General features: G+C 61.5%; 1 protein-coding gene across 2 annotated transcripts in view; it reads left to right on the top strand.

The window, feature by feature from the left end:
• Nucleotides 1-8,558, top strand: part of TIMM50 (translocase of inner mitochondrial membrane 50) — a 56,847-nt gene extending 48,289 nt beyond the window's left edge. For both annotated transcript variants that reach the window (XM_089769943.1, XM_075915314.2), the window contains 3 exons: nucleotides 1,649-1,805; nucleotides 2,443-2,549; nucleotides 3,935-8,558. In XM_089769943.1, the coding sequence (XP_089626069.1) occupies nucleotides 1,649-1,805; nucleotides 2,443-2,549; nucleotides 3,935-4,039 (369 nt within the window). In that variant the 3' untranslated portion in view covers nucleotides 4,040-8,558. The remainder of the gene's footprint in view (nucleotides 1-1,648; nucleotides 1,806-2,442; nucleotides 2,550-3,934) is intronic.
• Nucleotides 8,559-21,556: the final 12,998 nt, after the last annotated feature.

Genomic DNA, 21,556 nt, shown 5'->3' with positions numbered 1-21,556 from the left:
CCCCCTGCCCCTCCTCCTCACCTCCCATCTGCTGCCCCAGGGTGGGCAGGGCGTGCGTCTCTCTCCCAGTGTTGCTGGTTTGTGAGGGGTGGAGGGGCAGGTGGCTTTGCTAGGAGAAGCCCTGCTGCTCTGTCCAAGAGGTGGATGCTTTAGGAAGCACTCGCTGGTCTGGGACCCGGGATTGATCTCCCAGTGGGCTGTTCCTTGTTTGCAGTTGGAACGTTGCGGGGGGCAGGGCCGCAAGGGTGTAAATCGGATCAGGGAGCTGCGTGGGGGGACCCTTGGGGGGGCCCAGTCCTGCGTACGGCTGGGGCTATAAAACACTCCGGGTTAACTCTGCTTGCAAATGGGTTTCCCTGGTGTCTCTTCTGTGCTGTCATAGCCCCACGAGCAGGGATCTGATGCCGGGACTCTGCCTCCCTCCCTGCTGGCAGCCCTTGTGGGGAACACAGGGACCCTGCCGCAGTCCCCCCACCCTTCCCATGCGTTAGCCTCTTCCACCCCCTGTCTGAGGTGCTCTGGCAAGGTCATGGGATCATCCAGACGCTGTAGGCGGGAGGCAGTGCATCCTAGCGGATAGGGCACTGGGTTGGGACTTGCTGCCTGTCACCCTGTCCCCAGAGGTGGCTGCATTTCTGTGGTTCGCCGTGCACGCTTTGGGCTGAACCCAGCTATGAGAGACGTGCGGGGTGGAGCCATGAGTAGACTTGGCTCTGGGCTCTGAGCCCTGTGCTGCGCCTCTGGCCCAGTGGGAAGCCTGCCAGGTAACCTGGAAATGTGCACAGAGAGAACTCCTAGTTGGAGAAGCACGTCCCCCAGCAGTGGGCTGTGACTGACATGCGGGGGGGGGGGGAGCGGAGAGGGATCTAACAAGCAGGGGTGCATCGTCCCAGCGGAGGGGGTGGCATCTCTTCCCCCACCCCAGAGCACAGGCAGAAGAGCTCCCTGTAATAGTTGCTCTGAGCCCTCCGACCCTGGGCTGTGAGCCTGCCTGCCAGCTATGGATCTGTGTGCTGAGACGCCACAGCCCCTCCGGCAGAGCGGGCGGGGTGATGGGCTGAGTCGCTGGCAGTTTTCTTGAACGGCTTTGCCCCACGGTGAGCCCTGGACACTGTGCCAAGTCAGAGGCAAACTGCCCTCCTTATTTGGCCCTGGCGTGGAGTGGGGGACGTCTAGGCTGAGGAACAGCTGCCTCGGAGTGAGAGTGACCAGCAACCCTGCGGATCAACTAGCCAAGTCTCCCATCCCTGAGGAGACAAGTCCTAGGGTTTCTGCCCCCCCCCAGCCTCGGGTGCCCGGGGCCTGGCACTGATCTGTCCCCGCTACTGCAGAGCTGTGCCCGATGGACTTGTCTGAAATCCCTCTGGAGCTGGGGATGCCGCTTCTGGTGCCCACCCCTCGGGCAGAGCTGCTCGCGCTTCCCTGCCACGCGTGAAACTCTGGGGCTGCCAGCAGAGGGCAGCTGCTCTGTCGTCCGAGGCAGCTCTGACCCCACCGGGTGGCCAGGCCGCCTGAATGCCGCTGTTGGGAGGAGGGGTTGTGGGGGGCCCACTGGAGGTCCTGCAGCGCCCCACGGTGCCGGCTGTGTGGGGTTCTAGGATGCTGGAGAGAGCAGCTTTCAGCTTCTGTCTCCTGTCCCTACCGCTAGGACATTTCCTGCCTGAACAGAGACCCGGCCAAGGTGGTGGTGGTGGACTGCAAGAAGGAGGCCTTCCACCTGCAGCCCTTCAACGGCCTGGCGCTCAAGAAGTGGGACGGTAGCTCCGACGACAGGACGCTCTTCGACCTCGCCGCCTTCCTGAAGAGTAAGGGGAGGGGCCTGCTGCCGCCGGGAGGCCCTTGGCGATGGGCTCCTTCGGGAAGCCATGGGACGGTAGAGGCAGCTCCTGCCGCCTGTCTGGGTGGTGACTCAGGGGTCGCCGGGCCTGTTCCTGCGGCGAGGAAGCCCTGGGCCAGTGGGAGTCCAGGAGACAGCCTCCCCCGCCCGTGGGGGGCCGGACTGGGGGGAGAGGAAAGCCGAGGGGCTGCCAGCGTAGCTGCTGCTCCTGGCATCTTTCCCACGCGTCCCAGGACTGGGCTGCCTTTCCGGGGGGCCTTACCTGGGGCACCACAAGAGGGAGGCCTGGGGGCCATGGCCCCTCCCACTTTTGAAAGTTGCCTTTGGAGCGGCGCTCTCCCCTTCTGAGGCCATGCCCCCTGGTTGGGCCAGTAGCTGGAGCCACAGACCTTCCAGCTGCCGGGGGGAAGAGAAGGGCCTGAGAGCAGCCCCTGGCCCGTGTCCCCACCCCATGGGATGTGGTGATACACATGTGGCAGGGCCTGGGCTGCAAGTGGGGTCTTGTGGTCCCCCCGGAAGAGCCTGTTGCCCTGAGCCTCTGATCCCCAGCAGCACCTGAGTCCCTGCCTCTGAGGCCGGCGTGCTCACCTCTCCTTGCCCCACAGCTATTGCCATGAGTGGGGTGGAGGACGTGCGGACGGTGCTGGAGAACTACTCGCTGGAGGCTGACCCACTGGAAGCCTTTAAACGCAGGCAGACGCAGCTGGAGCAAGTAAGGGCGCTGACCTCGCGGCCCCGGCCGAAGGGGGTGGGGGAGCAGGCTGGGCCAGCGCTGCGCAGACAGACCCGGCCCCGCAGGGCTTAGTGGCAGTAGATGAAACACAGTAAGGGCAGGAGGGAGACGCTGGAGCCGGGCAGGTTCCTGCTCGCTGGCCCCGTGGGACAGACGTGGGGCTGGGGCTCGGGCTGTGCCCGCACTGCCGGGCGCTTTCCAAGTGAGCTTGCTGCTCCGCTTAAGCCGGTGCTGTTCCTTGGCAGTCACAGGCCTGGTCGTGTGGCACTCACCGTCTTTCGGAATAACTCCCCAGTGGAGTCGTGTGTCTGTTCAAACGTCCCGTCCCCTCCCCGCTTGCCGGGTGCGCTATGGAGACTAGGCAGGTGCTGGATGGTGGTGAGGGATCAGCCACGTGGAGGGGGCGGGGCTTGCACGTGGGAGCCCTTGCCTGGTGCTGCTCTGCACACAGATACCGTGGCGCTGCGGGGTGTGGGCGTGAACGTCTCGGGGCAGCCGTGGTAGCAACGAGGAGTCCCGGGGCACCCTACAGCCTGATATTTACTCAGGCATAATGTGTGGCGGGTCAGAGTCTGGCAGAGTTGTGGCCCACAGGAGCCTTTGTCTCTACGGCCGTGGTGTCCAACACACTAGCCCCATGAGCGTGGCTAGTTCAGAACTGGCTGGACACCACGGCTCTAAGGTACCACAGGCGTCTTCGTTCTATTGGCTTACAAACGTACCAGACAAGCCATCCCGCCGGAAGTACCTGCCAGGCCCCTGGAGAGCGGGGGGTGGCGTCCACGCTGGGGGTTTTACTTGTCAGAACCCATGTAGCTGTTACCTTGTCATGACTGCGCCCGAGTTCTTCTTCAGAGCTCAGAGAGCTTTACAAGGCAGGTCAGTATGGTACATGTGGGGAAACTGAGGCACGGAGCAAGGCAGTGACTGCCCCAGGCCGGCCAGCAGCAGCGCTGGGACTAGAAGCCGGTGCTCCCACAAGCCCCTGAGCTGTATTGCGCAAGAACGTCTCGGGGACGGGCCCACCTCGGGGACGGGCCCACCTCTGTAACTGGAGCATCCTCTGGTGAGGCTCACACGCTGACTCGGCCCCCGGGCAGTGGGCGTGGCTCCGGCGCCTCTGGAGGGATGGCTGGGAGTGAACGCATGGAGCTGGCAGTCGGAGCCTGTTCCTACATCTGGGAGCTGGGTGGGCAGGGTCCCTTCCGGGCTGTGGCTCGTGAGCCAGCCCTGGTCGCCAGACCAGAGAGGACTCAGGCTACGAGGAGGTTCCCGGAAGCTCGGGGCTGTCGGGGCCCCGTGGGCTGGGGAGGTGGGAGCGTGCCCCAGTAATGTGGGCTTTGTGTCCTTCCCTGTGCCTGCAGGAGGAACAGCAGCGCCTCGCCGACCTGTCCAAGAACAAGAAGCAGCAGCAGCTTTTCCTGGGCTCCCTGGCAAGCCGGCTCTGGCCTCGGTCCAAGCAGCAGTGACTGTCCTGTGTCGCCCCACGCGCTGGCGGGCGTCTCACCACCCCTCCGGCGCACGGTCTGGGGCAGGCTGCCAGCAGCGGCACCCCAGCAGCAAGGCCTGCAGAACTGCCGTCAGGGCCGCTCTCCAGAGCCCTGCGGGGGCCGTGTGTCTGCAGGGAACTGGACTTCACTGCAAGCCGGGGGAGGGGGGTGAGCATCTAGCTTGCCCCCTTCCATGGTGTTTCCTTCAGAGGAGAGAGGGCACCGTGCTGCTCTGGTTGGCGTGGATGGCGCAGAGGTACACGTGCAAATAAAGGGTCCTCTTCTCCAGGCAGCTCCCACCCACGCAGCCCTGCCTTGCTGCTTCCGCCTAGTCAGGGGTGGGGTAGCGGGTGGGCTCTGAAGTCACCATGTCCCTAGGGAGGGGCAGCGGACCCACTGGCTCCTGGCGAAAGGCCAGGGGGATTTCAGCATGGCCAGGGGCTGCTGTGGCAGCGGTCACAAGCCATCTAGCAGGGCAGTCCCTCCGTACCGGCGGGGTGTGGGCCTCATGATCTGCCTTGGCCACACCGGCCATGCTGGGGTGTCAGGCCGCGCGCTGGGCAAGTGTACAAACAAAAGGGGCAGCTGGCAGAGCACTTGTAAAACAAAAGACACCTCCAGCTGCCAGCCTCTGCCCACGCTCCTGGGCACTGAATTCAGTTTCCTCACGACGTTCCTCCCCTGAGCCTGCCACCTGCCTCCTTTCTTACCTTCCCGGGGCCGCCTCCCCTTCCTTCCTGCACGGCCCTTGTCCCCTCAGCGCTGTGATGCCAACCCGGCTGGCCTGCTGAACCTGCTGGCTTCACGCCACTCGGGTGCATGGGGGAGGGGGAGGGCGAGGACTCCCTGGAGCAAGGTGTGCGGTGAGTCCTAAGCAGCCTTGCGATGTCACTGTGCCACGGGGGAGCCTACCCACAATAAAGCCACTGGAGCCGTGGAGCCATAAAGCCACGCGCTTGAATTTTGAAGTAAGATCCTTGGATTGTGACTATCCCTTCCTGTGGTTGGCAGGAAGCGAGCGGCAGCGTCTGGCCTCCTGCGGGGGGTACGCCTGCGCTGACCAGGGGGCCTTGTCTGGCATTGGGAAGGCAGCGGATGGGGGAGTGTGGAGGGTCCCTGGCACGGGTTAACGCTGCAGTTGTGGGTGGACGCTGTTCAAGGGGGAGCAGACCTGTTTGCATTCGGGGCAATGGGGCCTGGGTTCTCGCCCGAGACCAAGGCTGGCTGGGCCCGGAGTGGAAGGAGCAGGGGCAGCGTTCCCTTACTCGGCCGGGCTCTGGGCTGGGACCCAGCTGAGACTGTGCCGCATTGCTACCCCCTCACCCCCAATGCCTGGAAGGGAACTCCGGGGGCTTTCAGCAAACCAGGGTTAGCTCTCAGCTCTGCAACAGGCTCAAATGCATCAGGGTGAAACCTACTGAGGCTGCTGGTGCAGCTGGAAAGACAATTGAGATCTGTGCCTGTCAGAATAATTTCCTCACCTCCCTGTCCTGTTTGGCAGTGGATTAATGCAGGGGTCGAATGGAACAGTCGCCTCATTTCCATGCTGAGCCCAAAGGCGAGGGGGGAGCAGGGAAGATTCATCTCTCCTTCTATGCCTTTGTACCCCCCCTTCCCCCCCCCGGGCATATTAACACCGCTCCCTACCCTCCCCATGACTCAGCTGTCCCGTGCACCTCAGCGAGGCTGGGCTACTTCAGCCCACGAGCTCCCCTTGGCTGGTTTTGTTCTGTTTCCTCCTCCTCCATAGAAAGAATAAGAAGAAATTAAAGGCACTTCCCGTCAGGAACCGAGCCCCGTGCTTTCCCACGCTTCCTCCAGCCAGGAAAAGCAGCAGCAGCGAGGCGGGCGGGAGGGGCGGCTGGGGGGGATGGGGGGCAGAAGCAGCGGAGTTGTTTTGAACATAAACAGGACGTGGGGCTGTAGTGCCGCCTGGCCCTGGCGGTGGGAGGTGCTGCGTTTAGAGCAAGGGCCGAGCGTGTCGGGTGGGGGGGTTGGTTTTCCTTGTCTCCCCTTTCTCCGGGTGGAAGGAAGCAGATGCATCTGTAGGCAATGCAGGGAGTCGGTTTGGTTACTCCAGCCAGCCCTTCGGCTCCTGTAATCAGCCCGTCTCTTCTGCGGAGCCGTGGCTCCGTGTTCGCACCCCGGCCGGGCTCCTGGGGCGGGGGACAGGCTGGGATTACAGGTAGCTCTGGTGTTGCTGGAGGACCCCTCGGCTGGGGCAGGTTGCCAGTTCTCCCCTGCTGCTGCCCTGCATGGGAGAGCGCCCCCTGCTGAGCCATGCTGCTCTCTGCAGCACTGCACCCCTGGGCCTGGTGCCAGTGCTCCCCCGGGGACCCCAGCGAGGCTCCCGCGGGGATGGGCTGCCCCTCGCTGGGGTGGGGTTACCCTGGCCGGGTGCCAGCTGCCCTAGGCATTGCTGGCTCTGCCACTTGGCCTGCTGTGGTGCTTGCAGCCAGCCTGCTGGAAGCTGCTTCCAGAGAGTTTCTGCTCTTGCCCCTTGTGCCGGGGGAAGGGGGAGGAGGGGGGCAGCCTGGATCCGGTGAGCTCTGCACAATGCAGCTGCTCATGGGCTGGCCTGGCTAGCCGTCATACAATTCACGGTAATGCCTCAGCACCGTGGGCCCAGGCCTGCCCCTCCCCCATGTGCAGCCTGAAGCGAGGGCCACAGGCCTGGCCCAGCAAAACCAATGGACAGGTTCAGCACCCTGGCTGCTGGTCGCCCGGCACCTTCTGCATGCTTCTCGCGGCAGGCGTTGCCCAGACCATCCTGGCCCTAAAGCATTCCAGGGTGGGAGGGGAAACTGAGGCACGCCGCCAGCTGGCAAGCCACAACTGGAACCCAGGCAGCCAGGGTGCCCTCTCGGCCCCACTTGGCTCCTGCTGGGGTCAGGCCATGCTGAGTGCTTGCCCAGTGCCTCTTCCTCCTTTCTGCTCCTTGCCTGGAGGGAGTGGGAGATGCTCAGCTGAGCCCTGCCGGTCCATGTTCCCCTCCCCCAGAGCAGCCTCTTCCCAGCTGCTGTGATGCTGCCTGGAGCCCCTGGCAGCCAGGGACCCTGCTCCTCAGGGGGCTGCAAGGCCTAAAGGGCTTGGGCCTCCACCCAGGGTTCATGCAAGGGGCCTCGGCCCTCCCCCCAGGGCAGCCAGGGGCAGGAAGGAAGCAGGTTCCATGTGCCGGGGCTCAGAGCCAGGAGGAGCCGCCAGCCCTCAGGTTCACATGAGCTCAGGGCCTGGTTGGGCAGGGCCCCAGCCGCAGGAGGGGGCAGGAGAGTGAATCAGTGGGAGGAGGAGGGGAAAGCTGCATTGAGCAGGCTAGGAGGGGAATCTGTCTATGGCAGCATCTGGGCAGCGCAACCAGCCCCGGCCAGGCCAGAGCCAACTGGAGCCTGCCCCATGGGACCGGCAGCCCTCCCATGGGCGCCTCCCACGCTCCCTGCAAATCTGGGCTGCATTGCACCAGGCACCGCCCAGCCTCCTGCCCGGCAGGCCTTTCACACTCCCCAGGCAGGGGCCACTGTCCTGCATGGACCCTTCTGCCCCAAGGAGCCTCATCTCAGTAGATGAAGTGGGAGGGGAAACTGAGGCATGGAGCAGGAGCAGGACTTGCAGCAGCCCAGAGCTGGAGCTAAACGCAGGTTGTGCCGCTGCATCTCCAGTTCCCTGCATGGTCTCTCCTGCCGTCCTTCTCAGCCGGCTGCTCCCACGCACGACTGCTGCTGCAGGGCTCGATCTGACACCAGCCTCGGGCCACTGTGATCCCTTAGGCCAGTGAGGCACCAAGGGCTGGGTTTCCCTGCAGCCAGGGGACATGGGAACAAGCCTCGCTGGGCTGGCTCCCTTGCCACGTGTTTGAGCCCATCCTCTGTCCCCCCACTTTAGCAAGGGAAGATGGGAGACTGGCGCTCTATAGGGGCAGAGTTAAGGCTGTTGGGGGTATCTAAGTTGCAGATTTCTAGTGTCAGATGTTTGGGGATGCTTGTGACTTTCACTCTCCTCAGTGCTGTTAGCAATATTTCGACCTCTCTAGCTCTGCCAGGAGGCAGTGGGGGTGGGGTACTGTCAGTCAGGACCACCCTCTTTGCTATTGTGTCACCTTCACCACATCCCCATGCACCTCTGTGCCTCAGTTTCCTCGGCTGTAGCCTGTGACATTTCATCCTTTGAAAAGAGCTTGGAGATGTTAATGCAGAGAGCTGGGGCGTGTAGGGTGGCGTTCCTCTCTTGCATCTGTCTCCACCTCATAGACTTAGGGGCTGCCTTTCTGCTCTGTGTCTGGCAGCCCCTGGCACGCTGAGGTCTGGCCCTTGACTGGGGCTCTTAGTTGTGACTGTATTTCACCTAATAGCATGAGACGTGTACAGGGCCTGGCACACTGGAGACCTCAGTACTACCATAGTACACCTAATAGCATTAAACATGTATTGCCTGAGGTCCATGACTGAGGCTTCTAGATGTTACCGTAATACATGTAATAGCATTAAAAGTGTACAGCACCTGGTGCACTGGGGTCCGGGTCCATGACTGGGGTAAGTAGGTGTTACCATCATACACCTAATACTATTAAAAATGTCCAAAACCTGGCACAGTGGGCACCAAGGTGCTGCTGTAATACCACTATTGTAATAGCATTAAAAGTGTATAGCTTCAAGCACACTGGGCACATAGGTATTACTGTAATACACCTAATAGCATTGCAAAGGTACAGCACCTGGCACATGGAGCATGTAGGTGTTACTGTAATACACCTAATAGCATTGCAAAGGTATAGCATCTGGCACACGGGGCATGTAGGTGTTACTGTATTACACCTAATAGCATTGCAAAGGTACAGCACCTGGCGCACGGGGCATGTAGGTGTTACTGTAATACACCTAATAGCATTGCAAAGGTACAGCACCTGGCACATGGGGCATGTAGGTGTTACTGTAATACACCTAATAGCATTGCAACAGTATAGCATCTGGTGCACGGGGCATGTAGGTGTTACTGTATTACACCTAATAGCATTGCAAAAGTTCAGCACCTGGCACATGGAGCATGTAGGTGTTACTGTAATACACCTAATAGCATTGCAAAGGTACAGCACTTGGCACACTGGAGTGGGTTCATGGGGCTGCTGCAGCAGTACAAATAATAAGGGCAAGGGCTCAGCTGCCCTGCAACTCGGGCCATGGGGGCAGCTAAGAACCTGGGCTGCTTTTGAGAGCTGAGCTGAGAGGCTTGTGACTGGCTCCAGCTGCAGCGGGCCCACCCTCCAAGCTTCCCTTCTTGGTCTGTGCTGCTCAGCTGCCCCTTCAGTGGAGGCCTGAGGACAGACCTGAGCCTGGCTCTTCGGCGCTGGGCACAGCTGGGACAGCCGGGGGCTCTGCTGGCCCTGGCTGCTGCAGGCATGAGCCCCTCCGCTGGGGGATGCCCTTTGCCCCAGGCAGGGAGCTGCAGAGTGCAGCTCTCCCACGCGGCAGCTTCCTCCGACCGGGCGGGCACCAGGCCCTGGGTGGAGCAGGGGCCCTGCGGGGCCTTACGCTGTCTGGGGGCTTTGGCCTGGTGGAGGTGGGGGAAGGGAACAAATGGCAGGTGCATCAAGCACCTTTGAAAGTTGAAACCCCCCTGCCCCATGGTGAGACTAAGCCAGATGCCCCCCAGCCTGGGTTGAGCCCCCGTGCGACACCGTGCCCCGAAATGGGCACTGCAGGGGGTTGGGTGGGGCTCCTGTCTCAGGCTTGGATCAGCAGTGAAAGAGTTAACAGTAGCAGCATTTCAAGTATTTGCCTGGGCCCTGGGGCTCCCGTCCCAGCACCTGGCTCAGGCTCTCTGCAGACTCAGGCTGTGCAGTCACAGTGGGATCGATCAGTCCGGGCTCAGCCTCCGCCAGCTTGCAAAGGGGGGAGGAAGAAGGGGGAGCGCAGGAAACCTCCAATTCCCCCGTCCAGGGCTGGCCTCCTGGCTGCCTGCAGCTGAGCCCATGAGGCGGTTCCCCCACCAGGCCTGCCCTGGCAGCAAGGGAGAGCCGGAGCCTGGCTGGCTGCAGTGCGGCCATCCCCCTTCCCCAAGCGAGATCACGGCACAGGCACAGCGCCTGCCCCAAAGAGCTCGCAGGCTAACTCGAGGGGAAGCTGAGGCACGGAGCGTGGCCATGCTGTGTCCAGGATCGTCCAGGCCACAGCACCGAGAGGAGGGCCCAGGGTAAAGGGTCCAGTGTGGGATCCCCAGGGCTCAGTTCCCCACCTGTGCGCTGGGAAGGGTGGTCACCCATAGCCGCTGGAGGGAAGACATTCTCCAGCAAGCATCGCTGGGGGGCCAAGGGGCACAGACTGGCAAGACTAGAGCCCAGAGTCCACTGCCCCCATCTTCTCCCACCCTGCCCTACGGGACGTTCCCTGCACTGACCACTAGACCCCACTCCCCTTCCAAAGTTGGGAAGAAAACCCAGGAGTCCTAGCACCCAGCCCCCCTGCTTTAACCTAGACCCCACTCTCCCAGAGCTGCGGACAGGACTCTGGCATCCTGACCCCGAGCCTGCCTCCTGCTTGGATCTCTGCCTGGGGTGGGGTGCTTGGCGGCTCCGTTTCACCTCGGTACGGTGCTTTAAGAGCCAGGCTGCAAAAGGGCCCATGTGGCCCCAAGCGCTTCCCTGCGGCTGCTGGCCCAGCTCTCGGGGGGGAGGGGGAGCTGGCTTGGGCGCCAGGCCCAGCCCAGCGGATTTATACGACATTCTGTCAGTTTCCAGGGCCAGCCAAGGGCTTGCCTCATTGCTTCCTGTACCCGGCCCGGCTTCCTGCACCTTTGACATGACCTCACCCCGGCACCCCCGGCCTGCCAGACGTCTTGCTGGAGACGGGCCTCTGAGAGCCAGGCTGGGCCAGTGCTTCCCGGACGCTGGGCATGTGAGATGCCAGTGCCGCTCAGCTGCCAGCCTGTGTTTCTCCAGGTGGTGCACATCTGCACACGCCTCGGTGCACACGCAAATATTTATTCTGCACACGGATGGGAAAGATTAGGAGGAACGTTGGTCTGTGCCCCCCGTTGGACTCTGGTTTCCCAAATGCTCAGGGCTCGCATGGGGCCTTAGGACAGCAGCTAGAGGCTCTGGCTCTCCCCGTGTGCTGGGCATCCCACCCCGGTGAGAGCAAGTGCTCAGCCCAGGCTCAGGTCCGCACGGGCACTGAGGCGCTGCTGTCAGTGGCGTGAGGGCCGGAGGTCGCAGAGTCGTTTTTCAGTGATGGCTGCTCACGGACGGGGCCCTGGTCAGCTTCTCTGCGTCCAGCTAAATGGATGGAGGCCCTTGCGTCTCTCACTGCCGGGCAGGTTTCTAACCTTCCCGCCCCTCGCGGCTCTTCTCTGGCCTCGCTCCGATTTACGGCCCTCCCCTGTCGTCGGGGCCCCACTGGGTGCATGAGTCCTGGGACCCCCCACTCCGACTACAAAGCAGGGCGATGGGAGCCGGAGGGGTCTCTGACCCGCCCTCGCTGCCTGGTGCCCAAGGCTGGGAGCCTTCCCCAGGGCAGCCCGGCTGCACCACGCGCGGCTTCGGGGCGCTGCTCTCGCACCCAGCAGTGGCCAGGCCAGGGAAGTGACCTGCTGGGCCCCGGCGCTGATCCAGCCTGGCCTGGCTCTGGCGGGAACGGCCCCCCCAGTGTTGTCTCTGTGGAGAGAGGGGATGAGGGGAAAGTCTCCGCTTGGCTTGGCCTGGTGAGTCCACAGCCCCCAGGCCACTGGCGGGGCTGTACTTAAAGTCCTGCACCGGGTCTTTTCTTGGGGAAAAGGCAAAACATCACGTGTATCGGTAATCCAGCTAGCAATCAACCCTTCTCGTATGCCTGTGAGCTATCGCACTCACACACTCTCTCACACACACACACACTCACACATTCACTCACATTCACACACACACTCTTACACATTCACACACACTCACACTCATACTCTGCCTCGTACACACTCTTACACATTCACTCACACACACACATTCACTCTCGCGCACACACACACACTCACACATTCACTCACATTCACACACACACTCTTACACATCCACTCTCTCACACACACACACACATTCACTCACACACACTCATACTCTGTCTCGTACACACTCTTACACATTCACTCACATTCACACACACACTCTTACACATTCACTCTCACACACACACACACATTCACTCACACTCACACTCATACTCTGTCTCGTACACACTCTTACACATTCACTCACACACCCATCCACCATCTTGTTGTCGTGACCGTAGTTGCTCCCCCTAACGGCACTGCCTGGGTGCGTTAGGTGGGGAGGGGCGGAGCCAGGCCGATGCTCCCTTGTTGACAAGATGAAACTTGGGGTCCCCTTGCAAGATGCCTTCGATTTATAGTTGCCCCCCCAGAGCCGTAGCGAGGGTGTTATGCGCCCAGGGGCAAAGGTAAAATCCCCCCCCCCCGGGGCCCCAAACCTGGCGCACAGCTGAGCCCAACCCTGGGAGGAGCTTGTACCACGTCTTCCCCCACCCCCTCCAGTTTGGGGCCAGGCCCCGTGCGCACTAACCCGCTGGTGGAGATGGACGGGGGGGCTGGGAGCGGAGAGGCAGGGAGGAGGCTCCAGCGGACGGCTGCAGGCGGAGGAGGAGCAGGCGAGCTGAGGGATGACAGGGGGAGCGGGGTGGGGTGATGACTAAATTGGCTCCCCCCTAGCTTGGCGCCCGGAGGCAACTGCTCTCCCCCCAGCCCCCCCTCGCTTGGCCCCTGCTCCTCCCTCCTGCAGATCTATCATCTTCTGCACGTGCGAGATCTGTGAGCGTGTCCCAGGCATCTGCAGTTAGTGTCTGTGGCGCCTGCCTCTGGGGGTGTCTCTGTGCTGCCCCATTCGCCTCCAAAGAGGGGGCTTCCCAAAGCAGGCCCTTGCTGCTGACCCCCAAGTCCCCCACAGGTCCAGTCTGCTTTCAATGGGCCCACCTCACTCACCCCCCAGGGACAGTCTCTGCCTCACTTGTCCTAGGGACTATTCTGCCAAGACGTAACACCAAGTTTCCATGTATCAGGACTCAATACGAAGCTAAAAACTTCAGAGAGAGAATGATTAATACGGAGACGTGTCTACATCTGCTGCAGGGAGACACCCCGGCTTCTCCCCCCTCCCCGAGTCTACAGCCCCATTGCAAAGCGGAGGAGGGGAAGGAACGGAGCTGAAGCCCATCCAATGGAACTGGAGCAGTCAGGAGCAAGCCAGGCCCAGGAGCCATTCCCTTGCCTGTTGCTGGTGCTGTGTTGCTTCAGGCCAGGCTGAAACGCAGTCACCTCTGGGGTGGGCTGGACACGTGTTTAACACCCGCACAGGGGGTTTCAGGCAGAGGGCAGTGCGGGCTGCCTTCCTGCCGAGCCCCTGTCAGAACCACTAGGGCAAAGGAGGAGAACAAACAGGAGGATTGGAAATGAACCACCCTGCCCCAATGAGCCGCTGAGCTCAGCATCCCTACAAGCATGACACCGGCAGGCAGAACCGACCTGGAACATCTACGGCCCGAGCTCCAAGCCAGCTGGCTCCCAACGCAGGTGGCAGAGCAGACTCCTCTCTCCGCACGTGGGCTTGGGTGCGGGGGGCACCCATGCGGGCAGGAACTGTCTCCGTGGTCTCCAGCCACGCTGGTGCATTTCAACCCTTTTTCTGCGACGAGGCTTCAGCGGAGACGTTCCCCCGAGTTGGCATTTAGGGCCAGGTCTCCAGCGGGACCAGATCCCCAGCTGGGTTGCCAGGTGTCCGGTATTCTACTGGACAATCCGGTATTTGCGCTCTCTGTCCGGTTAAAAAAATCAGAAAAATACCGGACACGTGCAATGTGCAATGTGCAATGTCTGGTATTTTCCGATTTTTCCGGCTGCGCACCGGACGGAAGCCTGGCGTGGGTGGGGGGAGATCCTGGAAGGCGGGACCGTGATCGGCGCCAGGAGCCTGTGATTGCACAGAAGCCTGGCGGGGGCAGGGGAGTGGCTGGGAGTCCCTCGCCCCCCGCCAGGCTATCACAGGCTCCCGGCGCCGATCACGGTCCCGCCCCCCAGCCTGGGAGTCGGGGCCGCGATCGCTGCTCTGGGCGCGTCAGAAGCCCGGAAGCCCGGGGGGGGGGAGGGGGGGCGTGTTCAGCGCTGCTCTACAATCATTTCAGCTGCAGGAGCAAAAGGCGTTCTTTGAAATTCTCCTATAGCCTTAGCTTTAGAGGAATAGAAAGCAATGGAAACAGCTCGCACATTTGCACCGTTACGGCTCAGCCTCTTGACATAGAGATGCTGCAGGCTGAAGACTGCTTATAATAAAGTTCAGTATTAAACGTAGCCTGGGTGTTCGTGGTTGGGTTTGTTTTTTTGCTCGACACATTTTCAACCCGTGTGTTCGGTATTTTTTGGGAGACCGTCTGCAACCCCAGCTGGCCGTCGCTGGCATCACTCTGCTGGGCACGAAGCTGCCTGGAAAGGCCGCGCCCACAGAGAGGATTGTCCCCTCCCCCACAAGCTCCGGTTCGTCCCAGCCCGCGCGGTGCAGCCCCAAGGACCCGCACCCCCCCGCATGGTGCCTTTCTACAGACACTGGCAGCTCAGCACCCGGCTCCCCGCCTGCCTCTCAAATCCCCGCTGATCCCCTCCTTTGGCCTGGCAATGTTTGGATGCCTCCGCAGGGCTCTCCTGCGGCAGCCGGGTTCTCGGGGCACAGTCCCCAGTGTCAGCGTCTTTCACGAGAGCCGCGCTGGCTGCTGTCCCAGGCCTGGCTTAACAGAAGGCTCCTGCAGTGCTGGCGGGCTGTGGGCCCTGTGTGGGGCATGGGCCAGGCCCCCTGGGACTTGGCTGGCCACCCGGAGGGCAGGGTACAGCCTTCTGCCACCCCAGCACCTGCCTGCCCCAGCTGGGCCTGCGGGTGGGGCTAGGCCCACCCTGCACCCTTTGGAAGGGGGGCAGCGGGACCCCAGCAGTGGGGGGAACACGCAGCAGCCCTGACCCACGAGTGGGCTGGTTTCCTCCAGCTACAGTCGCCCCTCCCAGGCCCCAGCAGCTCTGTGCTCCCAGGACCAGAGCGGGGCTCGGTGTCTCTAGGCCTGATCCCCAGATGGTGTCACTGGACGCTCCACTGGGCTGTGGGGACAACAGGCATCAAGGGGCCAGATCCTGCCTGAGTCCCTCAGTCACACACCCTGGCCACATTCCAGCCTCAGTGTGGGGTGGGAAATGCCCCTGTGGGAGCAGAGTTCACGTCTGCCCGTGGGGCCAGCCCCTCCACTGGGGTAACCCCCCCCCCGGCCTGTGAGCTCTCCCCACTGCTCTGCAGCCGCCCCTTCCAGGCCCAAGTGCAGCGGGGGAAGGCAGGGGCAACTCTTCCCCCCCCCCCACCGTGTAATTCACCCACAGCCTGAACCCTGGAATTGCCCTTTGGCCCCACCTCCCCGCAAGGCCGCCAGGTGTGACTTCTAGAGCCCTGGTGTGACATGCGGCAGGGTGTTACCCGGCTGGGGCCTGCCATGGGGGAGGGGACTGGCCTCTGCGAGGTTTCCCGAGACAACAGGCCCATGTGTCCAGGTGTGAAAAAGTGTGTCTCCCATTCAGCTGCAGGGCCCAGGGGGCGGGGGGGCCGTTCACACCCAGCGGCACAGGCAGGATTTCACCGCCCCTGCCGGTTCTCGCACCTTCCCTGCTGCTTGCGGGACGCTCTGACACCTCAGCCCACCAAACGGAGGCTCCTGGGAAACCCATTAGCCCCGGGAGGCCAGGCCCCTGCAAACGCAGCGCTGGAGACAGAGGGGCCCGATCCCGGAGAAACAAATTGGAGAGATTTTACTGCTGGTGGAAATTCATTTCGTTCCACTGGGGTCAATGGGCTGTAGCTCTATTGAAGTCAATGGGCCAGATCCCAGCTATGTCAATGGGCCTTAGCTCCATTGGAGTCAATGGGCCAGATCCCAGCTATGTCAATGGGCCTTAGCTCCATTGGAGTCAATGGGCCAGATCCCAGCTATGTCAATGGGCCTTAGCTCCATTGGAGTCAATGGGCCAGATCCCAGCTATGTCAATGGGCCAAGGCTCCTTTGGAGTCAATAGGCCAAGATCCCATCTGGTGTCAATGGGCCATAGCTCCAATGGAATCAATGGGACCCATCCCAGGTGGTGTTAATGGGACAGATCCCAGCTGGGGTCAATGGGCCAAGGCTCCTTTGGAGTCAATGGGCCAGATCCCAGCTGGTGTCAGTGGGCCAAGTCTCCAATGGAATCAATGGGACCCATCCCATCTGGTGTCAATGGGCCAAGGCTCCAATGGAATCAATGGGACCAATCCCAGCTGGTGTCAATGGGCCAAGGCTCCAATGGAATCAATGGGACCCATCCCAGCTGGTGTTAATGGGACAGATCCCAGCTGGGGTCAATGGGCCAAGGCTCCTTTGGAGTCAATGGGCCAGATCCCAGCTGGTGTCAGTGGGCCAAGGCTCCAATGGAATCAATGGGACCCATCCCAGCTGGTGTCAATGGGCCAAGGCTCCAATGGAATCAATGGGACCCATCCCAGCTGGTGTCAATGGGCCAAGGCTCCAATGGTGTCAATGGGCCAGATCCCAGCTATGTCAATGGGCCATAGCTCCATTGTCGTCAGTGGGGCTGGATTCTCCACTGGCATAAATCAGCATTTTCCCATTGAAGCATATGGAAAAATGCCCAAGATCCCAGCCTGGGGTATATCAGCCCATCCACTTTCAGTCAGCCCACACAGAGCCAGCGTGCCAGATTCCCAGCTGCTGTAGACAGTATTGCTTCATTGACCTCAAAAAGCCTGGATTCCAGCGGGTGTCAATGGGCCAGATCCCAGCTGATGCGAACGGGTATCCCTCCATTGATGTCGAAGCAGGCAGAGCGCAGCTGGTGCAAATGGGACGTAGCTCTGTTGCAGTCAATGGTACAGTGGCACAGGAGAGAAACAGAAAAATTGGGTGAGGATTAGAGTGGATGGGGGAGAACGGCAGAGCAGGGATCTGATCAGGGCTGGGTGCGGGGGGAGCTGTATGGCAGGGATTGGGGGCTGGGTATGCGGGTGCTGTATGGCAGGGGTCTGATCGGGGGCTGGATACAGGGGGAGGGGGAGCTGATGGTGGGGGTCCGATCGGGGGCTGGGTACAGGGCATGCAGTATGGCAGGGGTCCGATCAGGGGCTGGGTATGGGGACAGGGGGAGCTGTGGGGCAGGGGTCTGATCGGGGGCTGGGGGTAGGGGGAGCTGTATGGCGGGGGTCAGATCGGGGGCTGGGTACGGGGGGCAGGGGTCAGATCGGGGGCTGGGTACGGGGGCAGGGGTCAGATCGGGGGCTGGGTATGGGGGACAGGGGGAGCTGTATGGCGGGGGTCCGATCGGGGGCAGGGTACAAGGGGTGCAGTATGGCGGGGGTCCGGTCGGGGGCTGGGTACGGGGGCAGGGGGCGCTGTGGGGCAGGGGTCCGATCGGGGGCTGGGTACGGGGGCAGGGGGCGCTGTGGGGCAGGGGTCTGATCGGGGGCTGGGTACGGGGGCAGGGGGCGCTGTGGGGCAGGGGTCCGATCGGGGGCTGGGTACGGGGGCAGGGGGCGCTGTGGGGCAGGGGTCCGATCGGGGGCTGGGTACGGGGGCAGGGGGCGCTGTGGGGCAGGGGTCCGATCGGGGGCTGGGTACGGGGGCAGGGGGCGCTGTGGGGCAGGGGTCCGATTGGGGGCTGGGTACGGGGGCAGGGGGCGCTGTGGGGCAGGGGTCCGATTGGGGGCTGGGTACGGGGGCAGGGGGCGCTGTGGGGCAGGGGTCCGATTGGGGGCTGGGTACGGGGGCAGGGGGCGCTGTGGGGCAGGGGTCCGATCGGGGGCTGGGCAGTCTCTTGAATACCCCCGGGGAAGTTGAGTTTCATTCGTGCTGCTGAGGACCAGGTCTCCACGAGGCCGCCTGGGGCGGGATTTTGGTGCCAGGCCCCTTGCTGTGCCAGCAGCGGGGACAGATCCCAGCTGCTGCTAGGCTGGGCTGGTTTCTTACCAGTGTCAGTGGCTGTGATGCTGGGAGGGGCCCGGAGACCCTGCCTGTCCCCGGGGGAAGGGCTCGCTCGGCCCGTGGGCTGGCAAGGAAGGGGAAGCCCCGAGGCGGGTGGCGGGGGGACGTGGGGTGGGATTCTGCCCTGGGGATGGCCACATGGCCTGAGGGCACAGCAGCCCTGGGGGGCAGAGCAGGCCAGCTCTGGCCTGGAGTGGAGCCAAACCCAGCGCCACACCTCTGCTGGGGAAGCCAGAGAGAGCAGGCCTGGGGGGGGGGGGGGGGGCAGCCCACACATCTAGCTGTGACGGGGGCAGGGAGAGATGCAGCAGCAAGGCCACAAAAATCCACGTGTCCTTCTCCACCGAACGTCTGCCTTCCCCGCCCAGCCGGTGGATGGTGAGGGTGTGGGAATCAGTGACCCCCTCCCCACGCACGCCATCCAAACCTGCACGGGGGAGACGGCTCAGGGCTGGCTTTCTCCATACGCTTTATGAATGCTGGTGGGGTGGGGGTGCGGTGGCATTAACCCTCTTTTACAACTGGGGAAACTGAGGCATAGTGTGACTGGCCCCTGGTCACCCAACAGGGCAATGGCGGAGCTGGCTGAAGCGTCTCCAGGGCTGTATCCACTAGGCAACACTGCCTTGTAAATGCCAGTCTGCCCCTTCAGGCACCTAAAACCCTTTACTCCCCCCCTCCAGGCCATAGTGTGTGGGAGGCAAAAGGGGGCAGGAGGGAGGCAGGGGGAGCCCAGGAAGCGGGGTGCGGAGGTGTGGCCGGCCCAGGGAGCGGGGTTCAGGGTCGCTGTGGCTGGGTGGGCAGGCAGATGATAGGGGCCCCTGGCAGGAGTCAGCACCACAGGCCGGAGGCTGATTCTGGCTCCTTTCGCTTAGAAATGCTCCCTCCTCAGTCTCCCCAACCCCCCGGGGGCCGCCCCGCACCCGCTGCAATTGCCGGGCCAGGCTCCAAGCCCAACGGCTGGGCCTGTGGGTCTGGGACCTCCCGCCCCCCCACCTTGCTGGGGTGCAGGGACGGGCACTCTGGCCAGGGCGGTGCAGCCGATGGCTGCAGGGCAGGGCCTGTTCGGCTTCCCCAGCTGCTCCAGTCCAGGGGCAGGGAGGCTCAGCGCTGCCAAGTTTTTAACAGCTGTTGCTGCATTAAAACGTCGGGAAACCAGCCCTGCCGGCGGCTTTCCCCGGGACTTTAAAGGGGAGGCGGCCGGGGGGCTTGTGGAAGCAAGAAGGCAGGTGCTGCGGATTAGCATACAGCTGAAGCATCCCGCAGCTGGTCCAGGCCGCCTCTCTGCAGAGCGCCACAAAGCAGGGCCCGAGGGCCTGAGGCCGAGGCAATGCTGTAGGCAGGGGGAGAGCTGAGGGGTTACGCTGCCCCCTCCTCCACATGCCCCACGCCTCCCAGGGTCCTATAAAGGCTGGTGCATTAGCAGCCCCAAAGACCCAGCAAGGGGGGCTGCCGATAGATGGGCTGTGTCATGGCAGCAAAGGGGCTGATTCAACAGGAGGGCTGAAGACGGGAGCAGGCAGAGCTTGGTCTCCCTCCCCACCCGATGCAAACTAGTTCCAGTGTAAACCAGTTGGGGTTCACACCAGAACTCACCTGGGTCACATAACCACTTTGCAGCTCTCTGTGGGTATGTCTACACTACCTCGCTAATTCGAACTAGCGGGGTAATGTAGGCATACCCTGCTTCTAAGCATGGATGTGATCGCATGGTGTCCTTTCCCCCAGAGGGTTAGATGGGGAAACTGAGGCACGTGACAACTTAACTCAGCAGAACCCAGGAGTCCTGACACCCAGCCCCCCCTGCACTAGCCACTAGACCTCACTTTCCTCCCAGAGATGGGAAGAAACCCCTGGAGTCTCAATGCCCAGTCTCCTGCTGTAAATACTGGACCTCCCCCCCATCCAGAGCCAGGACTAGAACCCAGGAGTCTGAGTTCCAGTGCTCTGTGCATAAACCAAGGCTAACGATGCCCCCTCAGTCTCAGAGAGGTGGTGTTAAGATAAGCTAATTGGAAAACCCAGACCTCCCTTCTCCTGGGGAAACGGCTAACTTTATATTCAGGGCAGAATTAGGCTCACGCCAGGTAAATCAGGCAGGTGAGAAGCACTCGTGTCTAGCTGCCTGGTCAGGGTGTGCTGTCCAGCCTGGGCACTGAATGAGGGGAAACCAGCCTGAGATCATGTAAGTATAAACTGTGGCTTATTGCAGAGACCCAAAGGGATGAATTAAGGTTGCTTGGGCATCCTTAACTCTGGCACTTCCTCATTTTGGAGTGCTTGGTTCTGCAATCTTGGCGTTCTTCTAACACAGATGATTGTGGATGGAATAACATAGACAATGATGGATGTGTATTGTCCCAAGTCTGATCCTGGTTAAGACCTCACTGGTGGCATTGTGCTGCATACGGAGACCCTGGCAGGATTCCAACATGGCTCTCTTCCTGCTCTTCCTAAGATCTAAGGGAGGCATTAAAATACAGATGAGGCCAGGACATTTGGAGGGGGAAAGACCTGGAGGGAGAAATTTTATGACAAATTATGGTCTGGAAAGTGACAAAACTTGACTTAAAATGTAGCCGGGAGAACTGAGAACTGGACACGGGTGTCCTGGCTCCCAGGTGTAGAAAAGTGGCTAGTGGTTTTGGATTCTCGCATTATTCATTATTATTGTTGATTATAAAAATTATTATTTTATTACAGCTCCTAGCAGCCCCAGTCAGGGATAGACCCCCCACTGTGCTAGGTGCTGTTCATTTTCATTGCTAGTAAGTGCATAATGTAATACCCAGGCGCCCAGTCAGGATGGCAGGAGCTGCCCATTTTTATTGTCCCATCTTTCAGAGATACTGGCCATGCTTCCAGGTCCTGCTGATGATCACAGGCCTGGAAACCTGCTCCGAAGGGAGGCTGGAAAAGATCCAGGATTGTTCCTGTAGAAAGGAGCTGCTAAGAGCAGACCTAATAAATGTCTATTCGCCAGCGACTGCGGGAGAGAGAATGGAAATTGGGAATGGCAGCACCCCCGTCTCATCACACAAGGGGGCACGCGCTGAAATTGAAAGTTGGCGGGGGGGGGGGGGGGGGGGGACACGCGCTGAAATTGAAAGTTGGCGGGGGGGGGGATTCAAAACCAATAATAGGAAATGTCTTCTCACCCAAGGTGTCATTAGCCTGTGGAACTCACTGCCGCTGGAAGGGGCAGAGGCCAAGAATGTAAGAGCCAAAGGGATCAACAATTTCTGTGGCAAACAAGAGCAAAGGTTATAACCGTCAATGTTTAGGTGGTGTGTGTGTGTGTGGGGGGGGGGGGGAGTTCCTTCTTTGTCTGCAGCATGGTCTTCAGGACACCCCACTGGTGTCACCACCTTAATTCCCTGCCATTGACAGCATCTGGGTCTCTCCTGGTCTCTGCCTGAAGCCACTGGGCGCAAGAGGAGGATCCACGTGAAACTGAGGAGGCCGGACTAGA

This window comes from Pelodiscus sinensis, chromosome 18, assembly GCF_052426305.1.
Source record: "Pelodiscus sinensis isolate ZL-2025 chromosome 18, ASM5242630v1, whole genome shotgun sequence".
Lineage (NCBI taxonomy): Eukaryota > Metazoa > Chordata > Testudines > Trionychidae > Pelodiscus > Pelodiscus sinensis.
Note: the sequence above shows the minus strand (reverse complement) of the source record. Positions and strands in the feature narration are given on the sequence as shown.